This window comes from Crinia signifera, chromosome 1 (assembly GCF_055691185.1).
Source record: "Crinia signifera chromosome 1, ASM5569118v1, whole genome shotgun sequence".
In the NCBI taxonomy this organism is placed as follows: Eukaryota; Metazoa; Chordata; class Amphibia; order Anura; family Myobatrachidae; genus Crinia; species Crinia signifera.
The window spans coordinates 224,579,186-224,605,241 of NC_139217.1; the positions used below are offsets into that span (position 1 = coordinate 224,579,186).

Here is a 26,056-nt window from a genome sequence, read left to right on the forward strand (position 1 = left end):
TCATCTGCATGTTCTTCCAACTTTTCCACTCTGGGTCAAGTCTGTTTGCATGGCTGAAATTCTAGACTGGATAGAGTCTCCATTGACTGTTAATCTTGCTGAATATCTTGGTGAGTTGGGAGGGAGCGCAGTTGTGCCAGTATGGAAGCCATGTCAATGGAGTCAGCTCCAGAGTGTGACATTGGAGCGCGTTGAAGCTTCTGTATGGTGCTGTCCCTTCCATCGGGGTATCCACCGCCGATGTGGGCCCAGACGTATTTGTGGTGAGTGCTGACAGGCGTCAGGAACAGGGAGTGAAATGCTCTTGCTTGCGAGGGTTTGAATGGGGATCCTGTTTGTTTTCTGGAGGGACGTTGCTTCATCATATGCCGGGATGGTCAGGTCCAGTATCAGGTATACATTAGCGGTACGAGAGAAATGGCTGGGTGATTTCAAGGTAGTGACACAATACACATTCCTAAATCTGGCAGCCACATCTACAGTGCTTCCTACCTCCCTGTCAGCAGGTATCTGCCTCCGGGTATGAGGGGGTTTCCAGTGGAAGGAGAAGCAGCGGAGGTAGCAGCTGGATTGGCGCCATCCCGGGTTCTGTTCGGCCGTGATTTCCGCCATGGATATCAGGCACGGACAGGGCTCCAAAATAGAGGTCCTGGCTTTTCAAGGCAGGTCACAACCCGCAGAGATCTAATAGGTCTCCCGGCTCCGCGGCACACTGACCTGCGTCCCTGATGTCTAGTGGGCAGTAGAGGTCGGTATGAGGGGGGCTTTTGTGTGGGGGAAGGTGCGGATTGTACTTTTGTACAGCGGTATGTACAGACCATGCTTTCAGACACCTTACTCTTATTAAAAATAAAGTTTTATTCACCCCTATGCATCAAGTACTTTATTAAGAAAAAAAACAAAAACCGCACCAGAATGCCCTGGGTCTGCCAATATAATATCAGATAAAGGTGTGAACTTGCAAAAAAGCATTGGCAAATAGTCTGATAACGACCTCAAACTAACTAATACCCGACTTATGCCCTTTTTCATGACATCAATGAAGAATCGAAAAGGTTTACTAGTTAAATCCTATATAGCAGGTAAAGGAGTGCTGACCACAAAAAAAATTCTCCAAAAACAACCTTGTGGAAGCTTTAAATGCCCTTGCAAATTTCTCATTACCTGCAGCAAATTTTGTCATCCACACAATGGCAATGAATTTTCAATTACACCTCCTTAATTGTGAAAGTAGCTGTTCTATATCAGATGGGCGTGGTATAGCACACTGACAGTCGGGGTCCCGGCTGCCCGGACTCAGACAGTGGGGAGAGTGCAGTGAAGCCCCTTGCGGGCACAGTGGCTCGCTACGCTCGCCACCTGTTCTGTTCTTCCTCTATGAGGGTTGTGGACCCCCACTAGGGAGAATACCCGGTGGCCGTCGGGACCCCTAGTGTCGGGGTTTTAACAGTCGGGATTCTGACATCGGTGTAATGACTGTCGGAATCCCGACTGTATACCTACAAACACCACCAGAAAATATAAGAACTGCCCTGGCTTCAGGCTATTGAGCAGCCGGTTTTCAGTCGAGGGTGTCCAGTCTACTAAGTAGATAATACCCTATTTGTACATATTTTAATGCAGTAAGCAAGGTGATTTTTTAATGAGCTTTGAATATGCTGTGTATGCAAAATTTGTAGTACAGGGATAATAATCCATATGACAGGCAGCATCTGACGAGTCTTTTGATTTATCTGATGACGCTTCCTTCTCAACAAATAAATCTTTAGTGTGCATTTATACATTTCATTTTTACAGCTGGCCTTGGTGGAATTGGAATGGGTCTTGGTCCTGGTGGTCAGCCCATAGATATGAACAATATCAGAGGTCCAAGCATGGGGGGTCCTGGAGGTAAGTTCACTTCTTTATTGCATTTTTCTTTCTTTTTTTAAGCCTTTTTCAATTTAACAAGGTTCAGGCCAACCTCAGGATTTCACGTGTTGGTTAAATCCTGCCAATTGGATTGGTTCAGCACAGGAAATCGGATACCCCACAAAAAGATTTGAGTGGCTTTGGTGATATCCATTTACGATTGGTGGAAAGGAGAATAGATTGAAAACCAGTGGGGTGACATTAAAGATAAGCAGCCTGAAAAATTACACATCCACAGACATTTATCAGAGTGCCCTCCCCTACATTCTGACATAAGCAAATGGAGCACTTGGGAAAATCTGATTGATTTTTTTTTTTGTCATTTTATAACCTTTTTTAAAACACACTGTAAGTATTTGTCTTTCATCATTGCTGCAGTCACATTAAACAGCTCTTTTAGTTGCACCTATTTGTGATTTGTGCTATTTGTGGGGGGTTCACCTGAAAATGTGTTAAACATCGCTGGGAAAACACTAAAGTTTTAATTTCGTATGTGTGCATTACTGTTGGCACTAGTCCCACTCCCAGCTCCTGGTGCTGGAACCGGTTTAAGCCATCTCCCAAGATCATGCAGCGGCCGGCATTGTACTTCAGCCGAGGACTAAGCTTCCTGGCTGCACTCCTTCTCCTTGCCAATGGAATAAATTTACAATTGGCATCTCAGCGCTGATTGTGCCATGCAAAAATATCACAGAAGCACAATTTTAGACATGTGGGTCAGGGTCTCCTAATCGGGAATTTGTAGCATGGGATCAAGTGAGAATTTTCTGGTTTTATACTTAAATAATACATTATTCTTTTGTAGGAATGAGAATGGATTCTACAGGTTTTGAAATGAACAAAATGAGTAAGTAGCTATAACTTTTAAAATTGTTTGTTTATTTTTTTATTTATTTTTAATAGCGCCTTGCCCTCTGACTGACAAATAGGGCTTACATATTTTTCTGTTCTGTGGCTACATCTCAAAGTCCACCCTAATTACATGGCTGCATCTACTATCTGTATTGCCCAATATCTTGTTCACCCTGATTTAATGTGGATCCAGAACTGCACATGCCTGTTCAGTCAATGTGTAAAGCTTCATAATTGACTATTAAAATAGCATAGCACCATCCCTGCAGGGTTCCAGGAGGGGGCGGGATTTTTAGGTACCAGCTCCCGCCTCCACCCCCTCAGCAACGGGACCTTGTATAGGTCCACCGGCCCTGAGGGAACACTTCTCCACGCCCCCTCCTCAGCGTCTGGGCGCCATTACTCACAATGCTGGATCCGGAGCAGTGCACCCCAGCTCCTGCTACCTGTGACCCCTCTCTGTCCAGGCTCAGGTTTGCCACTCGGTTACCACACTATTACCACACATTATTTTAGTTATTAACAGAAACTGTCAGGCCTTGTGCTCTTTGATTGTTATCTTGAGCACTCTGAAGCAGTTACAGCTCTGTTTCTGTGGGCCATTGGAAGGAATGTCTTCCAAGGGTTCTAGGGCTGCGCCCTCAAGGGATGATCCTAAGCTGCAAGCATATACTTGCACTAAATGCAAGGAAAATGGCTTCCTGTGAACGGAACCATGTGGGGTTCTGTGACCGCTGCTCTGCTGAGAGCTCTCAGGCTGAGCCCTCTAGGTCGGTCCTACCAACCAAACCTGATTGGGCAGCGTCCCTCTCCTTAGCTATGAGGAAGCTCGCATCACAGTTGGCAGGGGCCAGGGCCCCCATATTGCTGACTCCGCCCGCGGCTCCAGTGGCTAATCTGAGTACATCTGTTTCGGTGCAGCAGCAGTCTGAACCAGCCTGGTTTCAAAACCTCTCTACTTCGGTGCAGGGGTTGGTTCAGGTATCAAGCTCCCTTCATACTTTGCCGGGCGCTTCTGCGAACACAGTCACCGCCGCATAGCAAAGGTGTGTCCCGATTCAACAGACTGTAATTCAGAACAAGATTCTGACGGGGAGGTTTTAGAGGTGGAGCAATCCGGTGCCCAGGAGGAGGATCACATGACACAAACACGTGTTCATGCCCTTATTAAAGCTGTGCGTTCTTCTTTTAACATTACGGACGACCAGCCAGCGATGGAGGAGGCTCCCCTATTCAAGCAAAAGAAGACTGAGCCAGCTGTATTTCCACGATCCACGCAGCTTTGACATCTTGTAGGAGGCCTGGTCGCATCCAAACAAGAAGCTTCCGGTGTCCAAGCGCCTCACTTCAGTGTACCCATTCGAGCAGTCAGATCACCTCAAGTGGCAATCCTCCCCGTAGGTTGACGCTCAGGTTGCCCGGTTAGTAAAGTCCACTACCCTTCCAATTCCCGCGGTGGCGTCCCTTAAGCACCCAACTGATAGGAGATTGGAACATCTGCTTAAGATCATCTTCTCTAATGCAGTGGCCGCTGCTTGGCCGGCCATGGCTTCTGCTTGGGTAGCTAGAGCCATTTCTGACTGGTCTAACGAGTTGCTGCAGCATATCAATTCGGGCACTCGTCGTTCAGAATTAAGTATGTGGACCTTATTCGGGAGGCTTCTGCCTATTTGGGGGAGGCAGCGTGGGATTCCACCGCTCTTTCATCTAGGATTTCTGCATCATCGGTAGTGGCCCGCTGGGTGCTATGGCTCCGCACTTGGTACGCGGACCCTGAGTGCACTGCTCCCAATCGGCATATGTAATGAGCAGGAGCAGTGAATATATGAATATCTAATGAGCGGCTCCCGGCCCCCTGCTGGCGAATGTGTAAAAAAAGAAAATTAAATGTATATTAATGTGCTTCAAGCTAATGAATAAAAATAGCATGCCCCTTCACAAATCGGATTTTTTTGTTTACACCAAAAAATAAAACAAAAACCTTTATTTAAAAAGATCACTTTCCAGTTCACCTTAAAAAGATGTCGAATGCAAAACGGTGAATCATGGCAAAAATCAGGGAGAAAGCCATCCTAGCATTGAATACACTCTTGGTAAATCCCAGTGAAAACCCCCATTGAAATACACCAGCGAATTGCAGCGAGCATGAAACTGATAACTGGCCTTCATTCATTGTTTGCTTTCGGCGAACAGTGAACATTGAATAGGGTGAATCAGATTTTCAGTGAAAAAGATTCACCACAAGGAGTGAAAACAGCCCGATTTGCTTAAAAAAACGGTGAATCGGTTTCATTGAATACTGGCCAATGTCTCAGGGCATACATACAGCCTTTTGTCAAGACTTCCATGAAGCATGTAAACATGAACATAAACTACATTTTTCTCTTGCATAGGCACAGAGGCGATCACAAGGTACAGTAGCAGACTAGCTTTCAAAGCATTTGCTTCAAGTTGGCTTACTACTGTGCCATAACAAACAATGGCACTTGGAGACTGGATTGGTTTTCAATAAATATATGGTACTTGTTTCCTAGCACGGCGCTCATTGCATCATATATCATTATACTAAATAAGCTATGCGATGCGATATTGTACAATAAAATATCGCATCGTATGGCATACGATGCGATTGTATACGATTTTTTTATTGAACAAGCACCCTGATGGGTCCTTACAATGTTAAATTGCCCCCCATAGTCAACGCCACCCCCAGGATCAATGCCAACCCGAAGCGCGGCGGCGGTGGTATGCGTCCTCTGACCTTTTCATACCCCCACTATCCACGTCGGCGTGGAGTTGACTTTAGATAGCGTGGCGAGGGGACGCGGAATACATGTGAAGTAATACGTGGGGCTCGCCACGCTTCGGGCTCGGTGGCTCGCTGCGCTCGCCACACTATCTAAAATCGTCTACACGCCGACGTGGATAGTGGAGATATGAAAAGGTCGGATGACGTGTACCACTGTGCTCGCCACGCTTCGGGTTTGCGCTTCGCCTTTGCGTTGATAGTGGGGGTGGCGTGGGGGTGCATTTAACATTGTAAGCACCCATCAGGGTGCTTGTACAATTAAAAAACGCATCGCATCGTATGCGGCTATATGGCATGCGATGCGCTGGCGTACAATGGACATCGGGGGCGCCGTGCTAAGAAACAAGTACCAAATATATTCATATAAAAAGCATAAGTGGACCAATGTTTCTGGGCCCTTTCACCCCTTTTGTCAAGGTACATAAATAAGTGTACAAATTCATAAGACTTACATATAAGAACTACAGTGTTTTTAGATTGATACAGATGACCCGAGAGCTACCTGGTTGATCCTGCCAGTAGCATATGCTTTTTCTAAACTGCGAATGGCTCATTAAATCAGTTATGGTGTAATGCTGTGTACACACGGTCCCATTTTCTTTTCCGATGTTGCCGATATAGTCAACATCGGATCAACATCGGATGCAGATCGCAAGGGTTTTAACCCTTGCGATACCGATCCGATCCCGATGTGCGTTCACGTATCGGAAGCCAGAAAGTCTTGGCTGCCTTGTCTATATAGTGCAGACCTGCACTATATAGTCAAGATAGGATCGTGGATAGGATCTTAAGGCACATCTACCGTGTGTACACACCATAAGTAGCAGCATGTTCTTGTAGGGTGTTGACCAGCTCACAGTCTATGCCTAAGTTGACAGAAAATAGGTCAATACCAAAAATGTCAACATGCTCAAGATCAGCATTGACAAAAGGTCAACACAAGGATGACATGATTTTTTTTTTTCAGTGTCAATGGCGTCAAATGAGCACATGGACCTCCAGCTAGTGTAATGCGCATCCTCACATGGCTTGCGTCGCTTTTCATGCTTTACATGCTTTCTTTCACAATAAGTCCACGTGGATTTTAAAGTATGAAATAGTAAATTGTGATAAACATATGTTGACCTTTTCACGTGTGGACCATTGCCAATGTCTTCATTGTGTATATTAATCTTTGTCAATGTAGACATTTATCTTGAAGACAAACAGAATAGTTCTTTGATACTACTGCAATCCGATTGAAATGGAACCTCTGCATGAAATTTATGCTTAAGCAGTAACCATTCCCTAGTTTGAGGTTACTAAACAAATCTACTTTTATGAAGTATATAAAGGTGTGTTTAAGATATATATTTCTAATACTTTTATGTTTTTCTTTGAAGGGGGTGGCGGGCTTGCTAAAGCTTTGTTCTTTTTTTGTTTTGTTTTTTACTTTCAGATTTTGATGGTCCATCTGTTGGAAGCAACCGTATTAACAGCATTAGCCCATTTGGTCTGGGTAGATTTATGCCCCTTTCAGACCGCACTTTTAAAACGGTAAATTGCCGTTTTTTTACCGTTTTAAAACGGTAATGTGTGCGGTCTGAAAGGTCCAGTCCCACTTAACCGGTTAGAAAATGCCGTTTTTTCTAACCGGTTAAAATGCAGGGTCCTACCCGTTTCTGAACCGGTATTTTAGCGCAAAAATCGGCTCAGAAACGGTATTTAGGACCCAGCCAATGAGCTGGGTCCTAAATTCAGCACAGTGAATACTTAATGAGCGCTCATTAAGTATTCACAGCACTGGAGCCCCCCCCGCGCGTGTCGACACCCCCCGCGCGCGTGTCGACGCCCCCCCCGCGCGTGTCGACGGCCCCCCCGCGTGTCGACCCCCCCGCGCGTGTCGGCGCCCCCCCCGTGTCGACTTACCCCGTGCAGGTATCTCCGTTGTGGTTCCCGGCACTGCAGCTCAGTATGCTCGGAAAGCACTTATGAAAAAAGTGTCTTTCAGAAAATGGCTGCCCCCCATACGGAAGACAGTTTTTTTAAACAGGGTTTCCTATGGGGCAGCCATTTTCTGGAAGACACTTTTTTCATAAGTGCTTTCCGAGCATACTGAGCTGCAGTCCACAACGGAGGTACCGGCACGGGGTAAGTCGACACGGGGGGGGGCGCCGACACGCGGGGTGGGGTGGGGGGGGCGTCGACACGCGCGGGGGGCGTCGACATGCGCGGGGGGGCGTCGACATGCTCTCGGTCGACACGCGAGGGGGGGGGGAGCTGCACGGAGGGGAGGGCTGAAGGCTGCACTGGCTTTGACCCTGTATTTGGAAAGTTTCCAAAAAGGGGTCTGCCAGTGTCAAAAAATCGGCACTTAAACGGTAATATACCGTTTAAGTGCTGCGGTGTGAAAGGGGTTTTATCTGGCAGACCCGTTTTTGGAAACGTTTCCAAATACAGGGTCAAAGCCAGTTATGCGGTCTGAAAGCAGCATAAGTGGAGGTGAGTGGCACAAAATGAAACACCTTTGTACAGTTTTTATTTTATCTATACATAACTGAACATGTAAATTTTAATGGAACATTAATGTTTTGCAAAGTAGATCCAGTGTTTATTGCAATGATATACATTTTAGGGCAGGATTTTTCCAAGGCACACCATCAGACGCCTACAAAGCAAAACATGTTGAACTTGTGGCTGTAAACTGGTTTGTACAGCTCTATCTCTGGGGGTACACTTGAGAACAGCTCAACATACACCAGTGTGCAATAGCACAGTGATTGAAAATGCTGGTTAGTTCAACCGTTTTCCCTTCCTGATGTCATGCTATTTGAACATTTCCTCCCATTGAAAATAGTTTAAGGCCTTTTGGAATCTTTATTTCAATGTAGTGGTAACTCCATGAGATGACTTAACCCCTTCCTGACAGAGCCAGTTTTTGCGTTCCTGACAGAGCCCTTTTTTTCAAATCTGACATGTCTCACTTAAGTGGGGATAACTTTTTTTTGCTTTTACTTATCCCAGTGATTTTGAGATTGTTTTTTCGTGACACATTGTACTTCAAATTAGTGGTAAATTTGGGTCGATACAGTCTGTGTTTTTTTGTGAAAAATACCAAAATATCGTGAAAAAATGGAAAATTTAGCGATTTGCAAAATGTTAAATTTTCTGCTTGTGAGACAAATAATCTTACCACTCAAAATAGTGAATAACTAACATAGACCATATGTCTACTTTATGTTGACATCATTATTTCAACTTCCTTTTAATTTTTTGGGACACTAGGAGGCTTACAATATGAATAGCAAATTCTCAAATTTTCAAGAAAATTTCAAACACTGATTTTTTTAGGGACCAGTTCAGTTCTGATGTGACTTTGAGGGACTTGTATGTGAGACACCCCCATAAATGATGCCATTTCAAAAACTGCACCCCTCACAGTATTCAAAACAGCATTTTGGAAGTTTGTTAACCCTTTAGGTGTTTCACAGGAATTAAAACAAAGTGTAGGTGAAATTTCAAAATTTCTTTTTTTTTGCAGATTTGCAATTTTAATACATTTTTCTAAGGAACACAGTACATTTTACTAGAGAAATGTGACTGAAAATTGATTCCCCCAATTCTTTTGTTTTCATAAATATCCTATATGTGGCCCTAGTGTGCACGGTGACCAAACCACAGGCTTCATAATAGAAGGAGCACCTACTTGATTTTGGAGCCTCCTTTTTATGAGATTATTTTTTAGGCACCATGTAGGTTTCTAGGCACCATAAGATGCTAAAAGTTAGGAACCCCCCCACAAGTGACCCCATTTTGCAAACTACACCCCTCAGGGAATTCATCTAGGGGTATAGTGTACATTTCAAACCCCCAGGGGTTTCACCAATTGTGGTACAACTGGGCAGTGAAAATGAAAAATTATTTTTTTTACACAAAAATACAGTTCTGGCTCCAAATTTGTCATTTTCAGAAGGTATGAAGGAGACAAAGCACCCCAAAATCTGTGCCCCAATTTCTCCCGAGTACGGCAATGCCTCACATGTGACCAAAAAATACCAGTTGGGTGCATGGCAGGACTCAGAAGGGAAGGAGTGATTTTTGGATTTTGCAGCTCAGATTCTGGTGGAATTTTGGTGGGTGCTATGTCGCATTAGCAAGACCCCCAAAGCACCAATACAGTGGAACCCCCCCACAAGTGACCCCATTTTGCAAAGTACACCCCTCAGGGAATTCATCTAGGGGTATAGTGTACATTTCAAACCCCCAGGGGTTTCACCAATTTTGATACAAGTGGGCAGTGAAAATGAAAAATTACATTTTTTTACACAAAAATGCAGTTCTGGCTCAAAATTTTTCATTTTCAGAAGGTATGAAGGAGAAAAAGCACCCCAAAATCTGTGCCCCAATTTCTCCCGAGTACGGCAATGCCTCACATGTGACCAAAAAATACCAGTTGGGTGCATGGCAGGACTCAGAAGGGAAGGAGTGATTTTTGGATTTTGCAGCACAGATTCTGGTGGAATGAATGGTGGGTGCTATGTTGCACCAATACAGTGGAACCCCCCCACAAGTCACCCCATTTTGCAAAGTACACCCCTCAGGGAATTCATCTAGGGGTATAGTGTACATTTCAAACCCCCAGGGGTTTCACCAATTTTGATACAAGTGGGCAGTGAAAATGAAAAATTACATTTTTTACACAAAAATGCAGTTCTGGCTCGAAATTTTTCATTTTCAGAAGGTATGAAGGAGAAAAAGCACCCCAAAATCTGTGCCCCAATTTCTCCCGAGTACGGCAATGCCTCACATGTGACCAAAAAATACCAGTTGGGTGCATGGCAGGACTCAGAACGGAAGGAGTGATTTTTGGATTTTGCAGCTCAGATTCTGGTGGAATTTTGGTGGGTGCTATGTCGCATTAGCAAGACCCCCCAAGCACCAATACAGTGGAACCCCCCCACAAGTCACCCCATTTTGAAAACTACACCCCTCAGGGAATTCATCTAGGGGTATAGTGTACATTTCAAACCCCCAGGGGTTTCACCAATTTTGATACAAGTGGGCAGTGAACATGAAAAATTACATTTTTTACACAAAAATGCAGTTCTGGCTCAAAATTTTTCATTTTCAGAAGGTATGAAGGAGAAAAAGCACCCCAAAATCTGTGCCCCAATTTCTCCCGAGTACGGCAATGCCTCACATGTGACCAAAAAATACCAGTTGGGTGCATGGCAGGACTCAAAAGGGAAGGAGTGATTTTTGGATTTTGCAGCTCAGATTCTGGTGGAATTTTGGTGGGTGCTATGTCGCATTAGCAAGACCCCCCAAGCACCAATACAGTGGAACCCCCCCACAAGTGACCCCATTTTGCAAACTACACCCCTCAGGGAATTCATCTAGGGGTATAGTGTACATTTAAAACCCCCAGGGGTTTCACCAATTTTGATACAAGTGGGCAGTGAAAATGAAAAATTACATTTTTTACACAAAAATGCAGTTCTGGCTCAAAATTTTTCATTTTCAGAAGGTATGAAGGAGAAAAAGCACCCCAAAATCTGTGCCCCAATTTCTCCCGAGTACGGCAATGCCTCACATGTGACCAAAAAATACCAGTTGGGTGCATGGCAGGACTCAGAAGGGAAGGAGTGATTTTTGGATTTTGCAGCACAGATTCTGGTGGAATGAATGGTGGGTGCTATGTTGCACCAATACAGTGGAACCCCCCCACAAGTCACCCCATTTTGCAAACTACACCCCTCAGGGAATTCATCTAGGGGTATAGTGTACATTTCAAACCCCCAGGGGTTTCACCAATTTTGATACAAGTGGGCAGTGAAAATGAAAAATTACATTTTTTTACACAAAAATGCAGTTCTGGCTCAAAATTTTTCATTTTCAGAAGGAATGAAGGAGACAAAGCACCCCAAAATCTGTGCCCCAATTTCTCCCGAGTACGGCAATGCCTCATGTGTGACCAAAAAGTGGCAGGACTCAGAAGGGAAGGAGTGATATTTGGATTTTGCAGCACAAATTCTGGTGGAATGATGGTGGGTGCTATGTCGCATTAGCAAGACCCCCAAAGCACCAATACAGTGGAACCCCCCCACAAGTGACCCCATTTTGCAAACTACACCCCTCAGGGAATTCATCTAGGGGTATAGTGTACATTTCAAACCCCCAGGGGTTTCACCAATTTTGATAAAACTGGGCAGTGAACATGAAAAATTACATTTTTTTACACAAAAATGCAGTTCTGGCTCAAAATTTTTCATTTTCACAAGGAATGAAGGAGACAAAGCACCCCAAAATCTGTGCCCCAATTTCTCCCGAGTACGGCAATGCCTCACATGTGACCAAAAAATACCAGTTGGGTGCATGGCAGGACTCAGAAGGGAAGGAGTGATTTTTTGATTTTGCGGCTCAGATTCTGGTGGAATGAATGGTGGGTGCTATGTGGCATTAGCAAGACCCCCGAAGCACGGTGAAATTATGAACCTAATATTCCATAGATGTGTGGTATATTTTAAAACACTCCTTTATACATAGGCCGGGTTTGTCGGGGCAAGTGTCACACTGGAAAATAGTTTGCTTTCTTATTCCCTTTTTATAGCAAACTTTGCACCTTTTTTGTGTCCTGCCCTTTTTTCCAGTGGAGGGGATTTCATCAGGAAAATGCTGCCCTGGTACAATACGGGGGCCAGTACTAGAAGTACTGGGGCCCTCTGCCTGCTGGTTCCCAAATATTAGGCCCTTTATGACTTCCTCTTGAAAGTGCATAAATGTCCCCCTCTGGCCGGTAGAACGGAATAGCACGTAAGCGTTATACAGTGCCATCTGGATGATATACACGGCCACCTTCTTGTACCAGATTTTTGTTTTCCGCAGGGCACTGTACGGCTTCAGTACCTGATCTGAAAGATCCACTCCGCCCATGTACCTATTGTAATCCAGGATACAATTAGGTTTTGAGGTGTGGGTACTGGTACCTCGTACAGGGACGGAGGTGGTACTGTCTCCGTGAATTGTTGTCAGTATAAGGACATCCCTCTTGTCCTTATATTTGACCAACAACATATTTTCGTTGCATATTCCCCTGCTTTCACCCCTTCTCATTACTTGGGCAATGTGCGTTTTTGGGAGGCCTCTTTGGTTCTTGCGCACAGTACCGCAAGCTGCTGTACCTCTTGAACCAAGGGCCTTAAACAGGGGGATGCTAGTGTAAAAGTTATCCACATAGAGGTGATAACCTTTATCCAGGAAGGGGTGCACTAAATCCCAGACAATTTTCCCACTAACACCTACGAGGGAGGGGGGGCATTCTGGCGGTTGAATTCTTGAATCCTTCCCTTCATAAACCCTAAACCTGTGGGTGTACCCTGAGGTGCTTTCACACAGTTTATACATTTTTATGCCATACCTTGCCCTCTTACTGGGAAGGTACTGGCGGAATTTAACCCTTCCTTTAAAATGTATAAGGGACTCGTCGATACAAATAAATTTTTCAGGGATGTACACCTCTTCAAATTTGGCACTGAAATGATCAATGACCGGCCTGACTTTGAATAGCCGGTCAAAGGTGGGATCATCTCTGGGTGGGCACTGTGCATTATCGGTGTAATGTATAAATTTAAGAATTGTCTCAAATCGAGTCCGGGGCATGGCCATACGGTAAAATGGAGTACTGTACAGAACATCTGTACTCCAATATTGCCTAATTTCTGGCTTTTTTACTATGCCCATATGAAACACCAGACCCCAAAACGTCATCATCTCTACTGCATCTACAGGGGTCCACCTAGCAAATGATGACGTGGGGTTTTGAGCAATAAACTGCTGGGCATATAAATTAGTTTGGTCCACCATTAAATTTATAAAATCATGAGAAAAATAATTTGAAAAAGTCAATTTCTCTGAGACCTGTGGAATCAAATTGGATTCCTGGCATGGCCAAAAACTCAGGAACCTGGGGCTCAAAATTGTCTGGTGGTGGGGTCCATACTAGATCAATTATTGGGGGGGGAATCTCAGCTGATCTACGGGGGCGTCTTTGAGGGGGTCCCTCATCACCAGAGGAGGAAGAGGAGCTTAAGACGAATCCTTCAAATTCCCCGCTTGCATCACTGCCTGTGTCAGAGTCAGAGGCAAGCATGGCATATGCCTCCTCCACTGAATACATTCTCCTGGATGACTGGGAGGACATTTGGGAGGACATTTGGGATGCCATTTTTATTTTTGTGTTACTGGTAGTGAAATGTTTCAACACGTGTATAGTGTAGGGGGGGGTACAAACTTTATTTCAACCCGGGGGGTATGTAGTGTGTATGTAGTGCAGAAAAAAAAAATACTTTATACCAATAAAAAAAAAAAAAAATGAAGGGGTTAAAAATAAAAAATTGAAGGGGTTAAAAAAAAAAAAAAAAAGGTCCTGCGCCAAAAATTGAGCACAGATGTTGGTCAGTAACGTCTGTCACTGAACAGCGCTCGAAGGCAACAGGAATCTGATCAAAAAAAAAAATAATAGATCAACCCTGTGCCGAAAAAGCTGATCAGTGATGTACGTCACTGATCGGCGCACAGTGGCCACAGGACACTCACAAAATCAGTGTGTGTAAAAAAAAAATTAAAAAAAGACCCCACAGCACTCACAAAAAAAAAAAAAGGTGATCAGTGATGCGACACTGATTACCAGTGAGGGACAGCAGGTGCACAACCTTTGGTGCAACTGACAGTGCAACTGGCAGCAACTGACAGGTGTATATATATAAAAAAAAAACCTCTGCGCCCCCAAAAAGTTGCTGATCAGCACAGATATACTGATCAGCACAAAAGGGGGGGTAGCAGACACAAAATATACACTCTCTATCACTCTCTGTCACTATCTCTCACTATCTCTCACTATCTATCACTCTAGGACACTGCAGCAGCAGCACTGACAGTTATATGTATAAAAAAAAACTGCACCCCCAAAAAGGGGGGGTAGCAGACACAAAATATACACTCTATATCACTCTCTGTCACTATCTCTCTCTATCTCTCTATCTCTCTCTATCTATCACTATCTATCACTCTATGACACTGCAGCAGCAGCACTGACAGTTATATATATATAAAATAAAACCCCTGCACCCCCAAAAAGGGGGGGTAGCAGACACAAATCTCTCTACCTCTCACTATCTATCACTATCTATCACTGTATGACACTGCAGCAGCAGCACTGACAGTTATTTATATATAGAAAACCCCTGCACCCCCAAAAAGGGGGGGTAGCAGACACAAAATATAGCTCTCTCTGTCACTATCTCTCTATATCTCTCTATCTCTCTCTATCTCTCTCTCTCTCTCTATCTCTCTATCACACTGCAGCAGCAGCAGGAAGTCTCAGGAAGTCAGATCCAGGAAGCGTCCAGCACGCTACAAGCAGTGATAAGGTGATCAGGTAAGGTATTTGCAAGGATCAGGTAAGTATTAGCAAGGATCAGGTCGGTATTCACGGCAGGCAGGCACGGTGACCGTTCTGCACGCTATTCCAGACCGGAATGGCGTCTGCAGCGCAGTCACCGTCAGTTTAAATGTCGCGCCTTGGCTGTGATTGGTCCATGGGTCCCACGGACCAATCACAGCCTTGGGGGCAGGTGGGGTGAGGGTGGGGTGAGGTGTCATCGTCACCGATGACCCCCTCATGCCCCCTGACGCCCGGCGGTGATTGACACCTGTGTTACCGAGCGTCTGATTCGCTGGTAACACAGGAAAACGCTGTGAATGGCTGTTCACACTGAACAGCCAATCACAGCGATCGCCGACGGGGGGGCGGCATCGCAGCCCCCCTGGGCATGCAGGGACATGTCTGCTGTCAGGGACAGCAGACATCGTCCCTCTGTCACTGCGTCTCGAGACGCAGTGACAGTTTAAACTCATGACGTACATTTATGCCATGTGTCGGGAAGTACCTCCCGGCCATGACGTAAATGTACGTCAAATGTCGGGAAGGGGTTAATTATATCTGGATAGCACAGGGAACCAGGAACTATACAACAGTTTGTTCGATCTACATTTGTAATTTTGTGTGTCTCAAACCAATGTAACAAAGTAAAAAATATCTGTTGGGTTTAAATAAGATTGGCAAAATCATAACCCTTTTTAACTGAGGAATTTGTTCCTGTTTGGTTTTATCTCCAGTGGCGGTCCACTTGCTTTGTGGAGTCTAGTGTATGAAATGTTTAGTTAGTTATACAGATGGAGCGCCTCATTTTTGCTGGAGCTGCGCCAGCGCCAGAATCTGGCAGAGAGGCGCCCCATCTGACTGAGACGCGCGTGCGTCTCAGTTTCAAGTCAGCAGGGGGGCGGGAACCCTGTCCGTCTCCGCTTCAGGGAGATGGACAGGGTTAGGAGGGGGGGAGGCGGCGGGGACCCGGGGCGACCCTCGTTGATGCGGCGGGGGCCCCGTTGTAAGGCGACGCGTGCGCATCTCATGCGTGCACGTCCAATTGCGGCGGATGGCGAATCTTCCGCCATCCCCTACAAGTGCGAGACGCGCTCCATCTGTATGTATTTTTGGCCTTATTACTATTTACAGTTTTATATATAGCGCAAACAAACTGGGTAACAGACAGCTTTGAAGGTAAGTGTGCCCTGCTTCAAGCTTACAATCTATAGGGACATAGGAGGGAAACACAAGGACAGGCCCCAGTAATGGCATAGCAGTCTGTTTCAAGTGCAGAAGAATAGCTATATAATACATAAGTGCCTCAGAGGGTGTAACTTAAATATGATAGGCTTGCCTGAGGAGGTGATTTTTTTAGAGAACGCTTGAAAGTTTGGAGGCTAGTGGAGAGTATTATTGTGCGTGGAAGGGCATTCCATAGGGTGGGAGCAGCCTGATGAAAGTCCTGTAATATTAAATGGGAGCTAGTGATCCGTGTAGAAGAGTGATGCGGAGTGGTCGAGATGGAAGATAATGTGTGATAAGTAAAGAGATATATGCTGGTGCAGTATGGTTAACCCCTTCCCGACCTTTGACGTACATTTACGTCATGGTCGGGATGTACTTCCCGACACATGGCATAAATGTACGTCATGTTTTTAAACTGTCACCGCGGTGACAGAGGGACGATGACTGCTGTCCCTGACAGCAGACATCTTCCCTCATTGCCCAGGGGGGGCACCGATGCCCCCCCCCTCAGCGATCGCTGCGATTGGCTGTTCAAACGTGAACAGCCAAAAGCAGCGTTTACTGTGTTAGGTGTATAATTTTGACTCTGCTGCCCCCTAGTGTCCAAAAAAATTAAAAGCAGGTTGAAATAATGATGTAATAATAAAGTATACATATGGTCTATGTTAGTTATTAACTATTTTGAGTGGTATGATTATTTGTCTCACAAGCAGAAAATTGCAAAATGTTCAATTTTTTTACGACATTTTGGTATTTTTCACAAAAAAAAACAGACTGTAGCGACCAAAATTTACCACTAACTTAAAGTACAATGTGTCACGAAAACAATCTCAAAATCACTGGGATAAGTAAAAGCAATAAAAAGTTATCCCCACATAAAGTGATACATGTCAGATTTGAAAAAAAGGCCTCTGTCAGGAAGGCAAAAACAGGCTGCGTCGGTAAGGGGTTAATAGCTTTATATGCGAGTAGAAATGTTTTTATATTGAATACGGTAAAATACAGGCAACCAATGGAGGGACTGGCAGAGTGGATAAGCAGACGATGATAGTCGAGGATCAGCTGAGCAGCAGCATTTAAAATGGATTGCAGTGGCGAGACTCTGTTCTTGGGAAGACCAGTTAGGAGACTATTGCAAAGATCAATGCGTGCATGGATAAGCAATTTAGTAGTGTCTTGTGTGAGATACGGTTGTATTTATTTTTTAGATGCATGTAACATGATTTGGAGACAGATTGAATGTGGGGAACATAGGACAGTTCAATTGAGGATGACACCTAGGAAATGAGCTTGTTGTGTAGGGTAGATTGTCGAGTTGTCAACAGTTAAGGAGATAACAGGATGGTAACTGTTCTTTGCTGGTGAGATGGCATTCAGAGACTCCTCCCAAAATCACTGTTGACCATTCTGGGGTTGATGAGTATCATCTGCATAGAAGTGATACTGAAATCCGAAAGAGCTGATTAGTTTGCCAAGAGAGGAAGTATAGATTGAGAAAAGCAGAGGACCTAATGCTGTGTACACACGGGGTATTATGATTGCTGGGGATATATTGCTAGCAGCTTGCTAGCAATATATCCCCAGCAATCATATTGCTCAGCGTCTCCTTTTCATCAGCGATGAAAAGGAGACACTGCTACGGGGCGGAGGGGGAGCGCAGACACTGCTGCTGTCACTTTGATGGGAGGAGGGAGGGAGCAGCGGCACAGGGCTGGGGGAGAGCAACGCTGATCTCCCCGGCGCTGACCTCCCGGCACAGCGATCGCCGGGGAAAGCCGCTGGTCGCAGGAGCATGCTCCAGCGACCATTAGGCAGTGCACACGGGAGCGCGCAGCTGGCGATTAATCGCCAGCTGCGCTCCAAATCACTGGCAATGTGGTCGCTCAGCGACCATACTCCCAGCGATTTTACATGAAATTGCACCCGTGTGTACTCACCTTAAGACTGAGCCTTGCGGAACTCTGACTGACAAAGGTTGTGAAGAGGAGGTAGTCAGAGAAGCGAACTCTGAAAGAGCAATAAGATAGGTTAGATGAAAGCCAGGAAAGGGCTGTATCATTAAGACCTAGGGAGTGCAGTATTTGTATGAGAAGAGTGTGATCAATTAAAAAAAAAATCTTTTTATGTGGAGACACTCAAAAGAATAGGAAAGGGAGCATATGTACCCAAGGTGGGTGGGGTTAGGAAAAAATACCTGTCTAGAGCTGGGGGATGGGATGACTGTTATGGAGGAGTTCTGAAGAAACTAAATTATCGTAAGTATAAATTGCCATTTTCTGGGTTAGCCACCTACTTATGCTGCTTTCACACCGCAAAACCTGCTTAGACCCGGTATTTAAAATGTTTTTTGTTTTAAAATGGGTCAGAGCAAGTAAAAACCCTTTTCAGGTGTGAAAGCAGCTGGAGGAGAACAGGACACACAGTAGCTATGTGACAGCGCAGTGCATATTTCATGAGTGGGACTCGCTCATTACATATGCGCATGAAATATGCAGAGAGAGGGGCCAACTCAGTGCTCACTGCTGCCTAAATCCTAAATATAGGTTCAGAGCTGTTCACACTGCATAAAAAATGGCTCTGAACCGTGTAGGACTCTGTTTTTACTTGTTTGCAAATACCGGTTATTTGTAACCGGTAAATACAGACTGGCGCTTTCACAGTGCAGCACTAACCATTTTGAAAGGCTAAAAAATCGGCAATATACTGATTAAGAGCTGCAGTGTGAAAGGGGTATTCGTTTGATCAGTGAAATCGCCTGGTAGCCATAGCTATTATTTAACATAACCTACAGTACAACATTAACTTTTTGGAGAGACGCATATTACCACCAAATTGCTTTTGATTTTGGGACTAAAAAGGACGCTAAAGGTTAGTACTAATTATAAAAATTTATATTTTCTTATTTACACAAAGAATGATAATTGTGTAAAGGTAATAAAGGTTATTTGGTACTTGTGTATTATCTGGGCTCCCGATTTTTTCATTGCATGACACTACTTAAGGCATGCAATGCAATGTGATTTTTCATGGTAAAAACCTGATTTTTAATTGTATAGTCAACCATGGGTGACTTCATACCCCCACTATCCAAGCACGGAGTTGATTTTATATAGTGTGGCGAGCCACCGAGCCCGAAGCGTGGCGAGGGTACGCGGATTACTTGAAATGTATTCTGCGTCCCCTCGCGGGGCTCGCTGCGCTCACCACGCTATATAAAATCAACTCCATGCTTAGTTGGATAGTGGGGGTATGAAATCACCCATGGGTGACTATACAATTAAAAATCTGGTCTTTACAATGAAAAATCGCATTGCATGAATTGTATGCCACTATATTGCATGCGATGCAATGCGATGAAAAAATCGGGCGCCCAGATATTACACAAGTACCGGTTATTTTAAATCACGTTAAATAATGTGATCAGTATATCACGGTCCATATTTAGAAGAATACAAAACTATTGTAGTTTGACACGGTTTGTCTTTTTATCCTATAGAAATTGATCACGGTTTGAGTGGTGACAGAATTGAGTTGAATTCCCTGTCCAGAAGTTATGGTGAATCTTTTGATAGAGGATTAGGTATGTTACTTGTGTTTAACTGCTCCCAAGTTATATGTGCAGAAAAAAAAGTTTTACAGATTCATGTTCAGCTTGCTAGTAGAACCTTGACAACTCTGTGGGAACACCGTAAGTTAAAAAAGATATGTGTACAAAGAAATGTGCACGTAACTGGTGTTTACCTGATTTGCATATAAACAAGAAATACAGTGAGAGCGTAACCTCACATAAAGGTCAAACAAGTTGTTTTCAAACAAATCTATATATGTAATGTTCTTGCTTTATAAAGTATCCACAAGTATCCATTTTTATTTTCTAGACATGTTCATAAAAGCCCAGCTGGTTTCTAATGTAGGTTTCTTAAATTTAATTCTACCAAAGGAATCTATTTGATTCCAATCTATTAACCCTCAATGGTGATCACTCTTTGAAAAATGTGAAGAAGTGGAACAGGAGAGAGATTCTCAATGGTGAAACAGTCTTAAAAAAAAAAAAGGTTCATATTATACACCAAGAAAAGCATTAGGACAGTGGTTCCCAAACTGTGCGCCTAGGCTCCCTGGGGTGCCTCAGAGCTCTTGCAGGGGTGCCTCAGGTTGGTGGTGCAGAACCAATTCAAATTATGGTACTTGTTTCCTATCTGGGCGCCCATCGCGGGCATCGCATGCCATTATAATGACATGCGATGCGACCGACGCGATTACCGCGATTTTACATAGGGAACAATGTTAAATGTCCCAATTGACCCGATTTCACATAGGGAACAATGTTAAATGCCCCCCCCCCCCCCAATTGTCAACGCCACTCCACGATCAACGTCAACCCGAAGCGTGACGAGCGCAGCGAGCCCGCGAGGGGCGGCGGTACGCGTCCTCCGACCTTTTCATACCCCTACTATCCACTAGGGCGTGGAGTGAGAATAGAATAGTGTGGCGAGCGCAGCGAGCCACCGAGCCCGAAGCGTGGCGAGCGCAGCACTAGTGGATAGTAGGGGTATGAAAAGGTCGGAGGACGCGTACCGCCGACCCTCGCGGGCTCGCTGCGCTCGCCACGCTTCGGGTTGACGTTGATCGTGGAGTGGCGTTAACAATTGGGGGGGCATTTAACATTGTTCCCTATGTGAAATCGGGTCAATTGGGACATTTAACATTGTTCCCTATGTAAAATCACGATAATCGCGTCGGTCGCATCGTATGCGGTTTTTTGTCAGCACGCGACGCGACCGACGCGATTTTTTTGCTCAAAATCGTGGGCGCCCAGATAGGAAACAAGTACCCAAATTATTTATGGCCAATGAAACCGGCAAAATCAGTGCTTGGGGCTTCCAATTATAAAATATGTGGGGAAACAGAAGTGAATCGTGTTCCTCACCACATAACTGCACCTAAGGATGACATTTAAGCACAACTTATTTCATTTCATTTTTTTATTTTTTATTCTTGGTAACAAACTTTGGCCTAGGGGTGCCCTGAAAAATATTCTGATACTCTAGGGTGCCGTGTTTCAAAAAAGTTTGGGAACCTCTGCATTAGGACATATGTTGGGTACCTCCTTTGAAAGGAAATTCACCATTGATGGGTCCTCCCTTTCCTCTTTCACCGGTGAGACCTATTTTGTTTGAAAACTGTTGACCCCTATGTGAGGTTGCACTCTTACCATATTGTTGAAAAGCTTGAACTGTTCTATTGTCATTAATGCACCTTGTTCACAGATTTGTTCACACCTCAAATGCTACTTTAAAAAAAAAAATATATATTTTTATTGATATTTTTTTTTGGCAGCAATACAAGCATAAAATAAATCAAATATAGACATATTGGACACAAGTGGTATGTAACAATCCAGTATCATAATCAGTATAGACAAATGACCCCTATAACATGTTTATAATAGCACAACTACCCGATAGTGGCATTCAGGTTTGTCATGTAAACAGGAGTATATAAGGAGATAGTATTTGGGCAATAAGTTGTGTAAAACAAATTCTAAACTGAATATCTGCATACCGAAACCAAATCGAATACCATAATAGAATAGCAATATCTACAATACACCAAAAAACATGTTTCTCTCAAACCACCCCATATGCTTGGATCCTGAAACTGCTTACCTACACTATCTATCTATACCCCTCCTCCCCCCACCCAAATGAAGGATATTAAAATGAATAACTGGCAGGGGCTAAAAAACACTAGGCTAGGACCAACTTTCCTGCAATATAAGGATATAAAGTTTCTCATCACTCAATAAATTGACATCAGTCTGACATTTAAGCAGCCTGTGCGATCAAAATACATTGGTCGGTGTCGGTCAGAAATCGACTGATCTGCACCTTTTACACTTCAACTACAATCTCTGTAATATGCAGCCTGTGTTGTAAGTGTTACCACAGCCATTGTTCCCCAATCCTGTGGTATACCTATTCACTCTGCATGCTCTCTGCCCCCTAGCAGGGCTGTTAGTGTTCAAGGGTGCAGGTGGAGGGGGGAGAGGACTGATTTTTCCATTCTGTCTATCTGCTGTCTCATATCCTGACTATCCCTGCCATGCTCACTTCTTGCCTTCAGGTCTCCTTACCTGCACCTCATGTCACCTGTCTGTCTCCCCCTCCTTCTAGATTGTAAGCTCCTTAGAGCAGGGTCTTCTTCCCTCCTGTTCTCACAGCACTCTTCTTGCATTTCAACTACAGCTCTATTACTCACCTACAATCTATAACTGCATCTATTCTCATTCACTTCCTTATATCTCAGCTGTATTGTGTACTAAGAATTGTGCTTTATGTGTTCTGTCTAGTTCTGTGTACCCTGTACTGTTCAAATGTGTTCTATATGTACAGTGCTGGCTGGTGCAATCACCATGTAGCGCCTGGGTGCTGCACAGATTAGTAATTATATGTTCCCGATGTCCGTGTCCCTTATTAGAATGCATCTAGTGCATATATGTACATGTGATGTATATCTGTACTGCCATTGTTACTTGTTCCTTGTACTGATAACCCTTTGTATTATACCCCTTTTACACCAAAATCCCTGGTCGGACCCTGGTCTTCGAACACGGGAGTTTCCAGGGTTGGACCCAGCTTCATACCCAATTTACACAGCACTGTGACCCAGGTCGGACCCAGGTTTGCGCCGTTTACACTGAACCTGGGTCAGCACTGCTTTTCCCTATGAATGACATAAAAAATGTCCATTTTAGGACTGATAAACTGGCATCCAACTTTCCCTCAATGATTTTAAATAAAAATTAAAAGATATGACAAGTTAGCATTGAAAAATGTTGGTTTGTTTATTTAGTAAAATATTTTTCAAAAAGTTTTATTCAGTGCTCAAGCGCACATAGCGGTATAAAGGTGCAGCATCACCCATGTGCTCTCCCCAGCCCCCTCCCCTGCAGCAGCAGACCGAATCTCCCATGTGCTCCCCCCCCCCCCCCAAATAATAATAATATAAATGATACTGCATCCAATTATGATTTCTGTGTGCACTGCCCGTATCCTTCCTGGCTGCTGTCTTTTGCCACTGCAGCACACTGTGGAAAGGCATCCAGCACTTCTGGTATCCTTTCAGCACTATCCGGATGTCCCAACCTGGGTTGGGACCATTTACACCGCCCACGACCCAGGTCCAACCAGTGTTCAACCCTGGTCAGGACCTGGGTAGGAGACCAGTGTTACTGGACCTGGGTTGGCCCCTTTTACACCAAGGCTGACCTGGATCCGACCTGGGTCCAACCTGGGTTATTCCTTGGTGTAAAAGGGGTATTACAGTATGTGCATTGTTTTTAATGTCTGCAAAGGGCCTTGAGTCCTGTTGGAGAAAGTGCGCTATATAAATAAAACTTGCTAAAGATAAGATTTTTTTGATTTTTTTTTGCAATGAGCAATATCATTAAGCAGAAAATCAATCTGTGGTGTTTCTTTCATATTTGTTTTAGCAAGATGATGGCGGGGGGGATCTGGGTGAAGCATCTGTGAATAAATCCTTTAAATGAAGAAATGTCTTTAGACCTCTTTGCAGAACCAAAGAAAAATCTTTTGTATAAATACTAATGGCATTTATCTGTTTTGTTTCAGGGTGTGGAGCAAGCAGCATTGTTGGCAGCATGGACAGAATGAGCACTAGCATTGGTCAAGGAATAGACAGAGTAGGACCAGAAGCTGATAGAATGGGGATGGTTATGGATCGTCTTAGTTCTAGTGCAGTCAGATTTGCACCTGGCATTGGTTCAACAATGGGTATGGACTACTCCACTAGCCTTGATCGCATTGTAGCCTCTAATCTAGATAGGATGAGCACTAGTATGGGTTATGGTGTGGACCGATTGAGCTCTTCAGTTGACAGAACTAGCTCCAGGCTAGAAAGAATTGGATCAAACTTAGACCGCATTGGCTCTAGTGTTGATAGAGTTAATGCTGCCTTTGATCATTTAGGGTCCTCATCATTTGGATCAAGCTTTGATCGTATGGGCCCTATATTAGACAGACTACCATCTGTGGGCATTCTTAGCAGCAACTCCATATCTAGATCTGGACTAGAGTGTATTGGCTCAAATCCCTTTGATAGGATGAGTACAGTCCTTGGAATGGGCGCCAGTATGGGACAAGGTATAGTGCCAAGTTTTGACAGGCCAATGGACATTGACCAAAGCAATTTTGTGGGCTCTCCTGGAGAAACTGGTGGAGCTCGACTAAATACCATGCCGCGTAAGGGATGCCAAATTTTTGTTCGAAATGTGAGTGTTTTTTTATTTTATTTATTTTTTATCCCATAACAACAGCTTGTGGATGGCTTTTTATTTTATTTATTTTTACATTCCTAGGTTTTAACATTCATGGGGGGTATTCAATCTTGGATTCCGACTATCGGAACCTTTCCAACAGTTGGTATTCTGGCCCGTTTTTGCCCAGCTCGACAGTTTCTCTACAAGCAGAATTCAATGTTCCGCTTGTCGAGTTGCGAAAAGGGGGTGTGCTGGAGAAAACTGCGTTGGATTATCAAGAAATGGCTGTGAATTCAACAATCAGTTTTCAATGCTGTTGGAAAGGACAGCATTGAATAGGCAGTGCTATTTTACCAGTCGGAAAAAGCTACTGGGATGGAATACCCTCCATTATGTCTATTTTAATCTGCCTGGGATGCATTTGGCTTTAATCAGAGTATTGGTTAATTATCAAATTAGTGTTTTTGGAAAAACCTTTTAATGCATGACCAGCCTTTTCCCACTTTGCTTCATCAGTGTTGTCTAATGTATTTTGCACATTCTGTCTAAGCTTGTGAACAAATAAGTTGGTTAACTCCATAGTACACATAGAATTAATGAGTAATGATAAAAATGTTCAACTTAAGATTGGTGTTAAAATCGATGGTCTTGTATGATCTATAAATGTATTAACAAAAAAATAACTATAGGAATGTAATTGTTTACATTGCCCAGGCCAACTTATGTGAAAATGAGATCAGGTTAGCAAACATAGAAGCTTACAAATCTTTTAGGAAAAGAACAACCTTGTTCCTACTTCGTATTAATGTTAACATGCATGTGCATAAGTGTTTTGTGGTTTCTTTTTTTTTTTACAAAAGAAAAAAATAGGCGAGATGTCCTTTATATACCTTTTCTTATGCCGGTCAGGCATCAACATTCGAAATTGGGGAGTACTCTTTCAAATTGTCCTCCTATTCCAACTAAGGGGACACATCACCCCTAAATTGATTCAAATAACAGGTTTATCCTCAATTAGTGCAGTGCCCCTCCTAGTTAAAAAAAAAAAAAAAAAGGGTAAAGCTTGTAGCGGACCAATACCATTTTTACAAGATTAACAATGCAGCAACATTTTGCTATTATTTTTACATGTAAATACAATCCTGCTGGTTGCAATTTGTGATTGTATTTGTGGTTAAAAAAAAAGTCCTGGTTTATTTATTTTTTTACATGTTGGAGAAACATGGATAATGGTATTTTCTGAAAATATAAAATGTTCTTTAAAAAACAAGTATAATAGTGGAATATTAATATGAGTCAAACATTCATAAGTTACTGGGGCATAGGGGTGAGAACCCTCAGCAGCATGTGGGTTAAGCAGTAAATTGCTAGAAGTCGGCGTGTATATCAAAAGCAATGAAAGTATTAGTCACACAGATCATCTGTATAGTAATACCTGCATAATTGCGCTTGAACAAATTTTGTATCTGATTTGTTATAGCTTTTATTTTCCTCCTGCCCTGTCATTTGTACTTTTTTGTTTTGCCATATGATGTAGGCACCATTTATAAATTCA

At 43.8% G+C, this 26,056-nt stretch overlaps 1 protein-coding gene across 1 annotated transcript in view; it reads left to right on the forward strand.

Moving 5' to 3' along the window:
- Window positions 1-26,056, forward strand: part of HNRNPM (heterogeneous nuclear ribonucleoprotein M) — a 169,358-nt gene that overhangs the window by 130,342 nt on the left and 12,960 nt on the right. Inside the window, exons 10-15 of the mRNA XM_083179038.1 lie at window positions 1,798-1,890; window positions 2,717-2,758; window positions 7,011-7,123; window positions 18,989-19,088; window positions 19,717-19,800; window positions 23,855-24,513. Of these exons, the coding sequence (XP_083035164.1) occupies window positions 1,798-1,890; window positions 2,717-2,758; window positions 7,011-7,123; window positions 18,989-19,088; window positions 19,717-19,800; window positions 23,855-24,513 (1,091 nt within the window). The remainder of the gene's footprint in view (window positions 1-1,797; window positions 1,891-2,716; window positions 2,759-7,010; window positions 7,124-18,988; window positions 19,089-19,716; window positions 19,801-23,854; window positions 24,514-26,056) is intronic.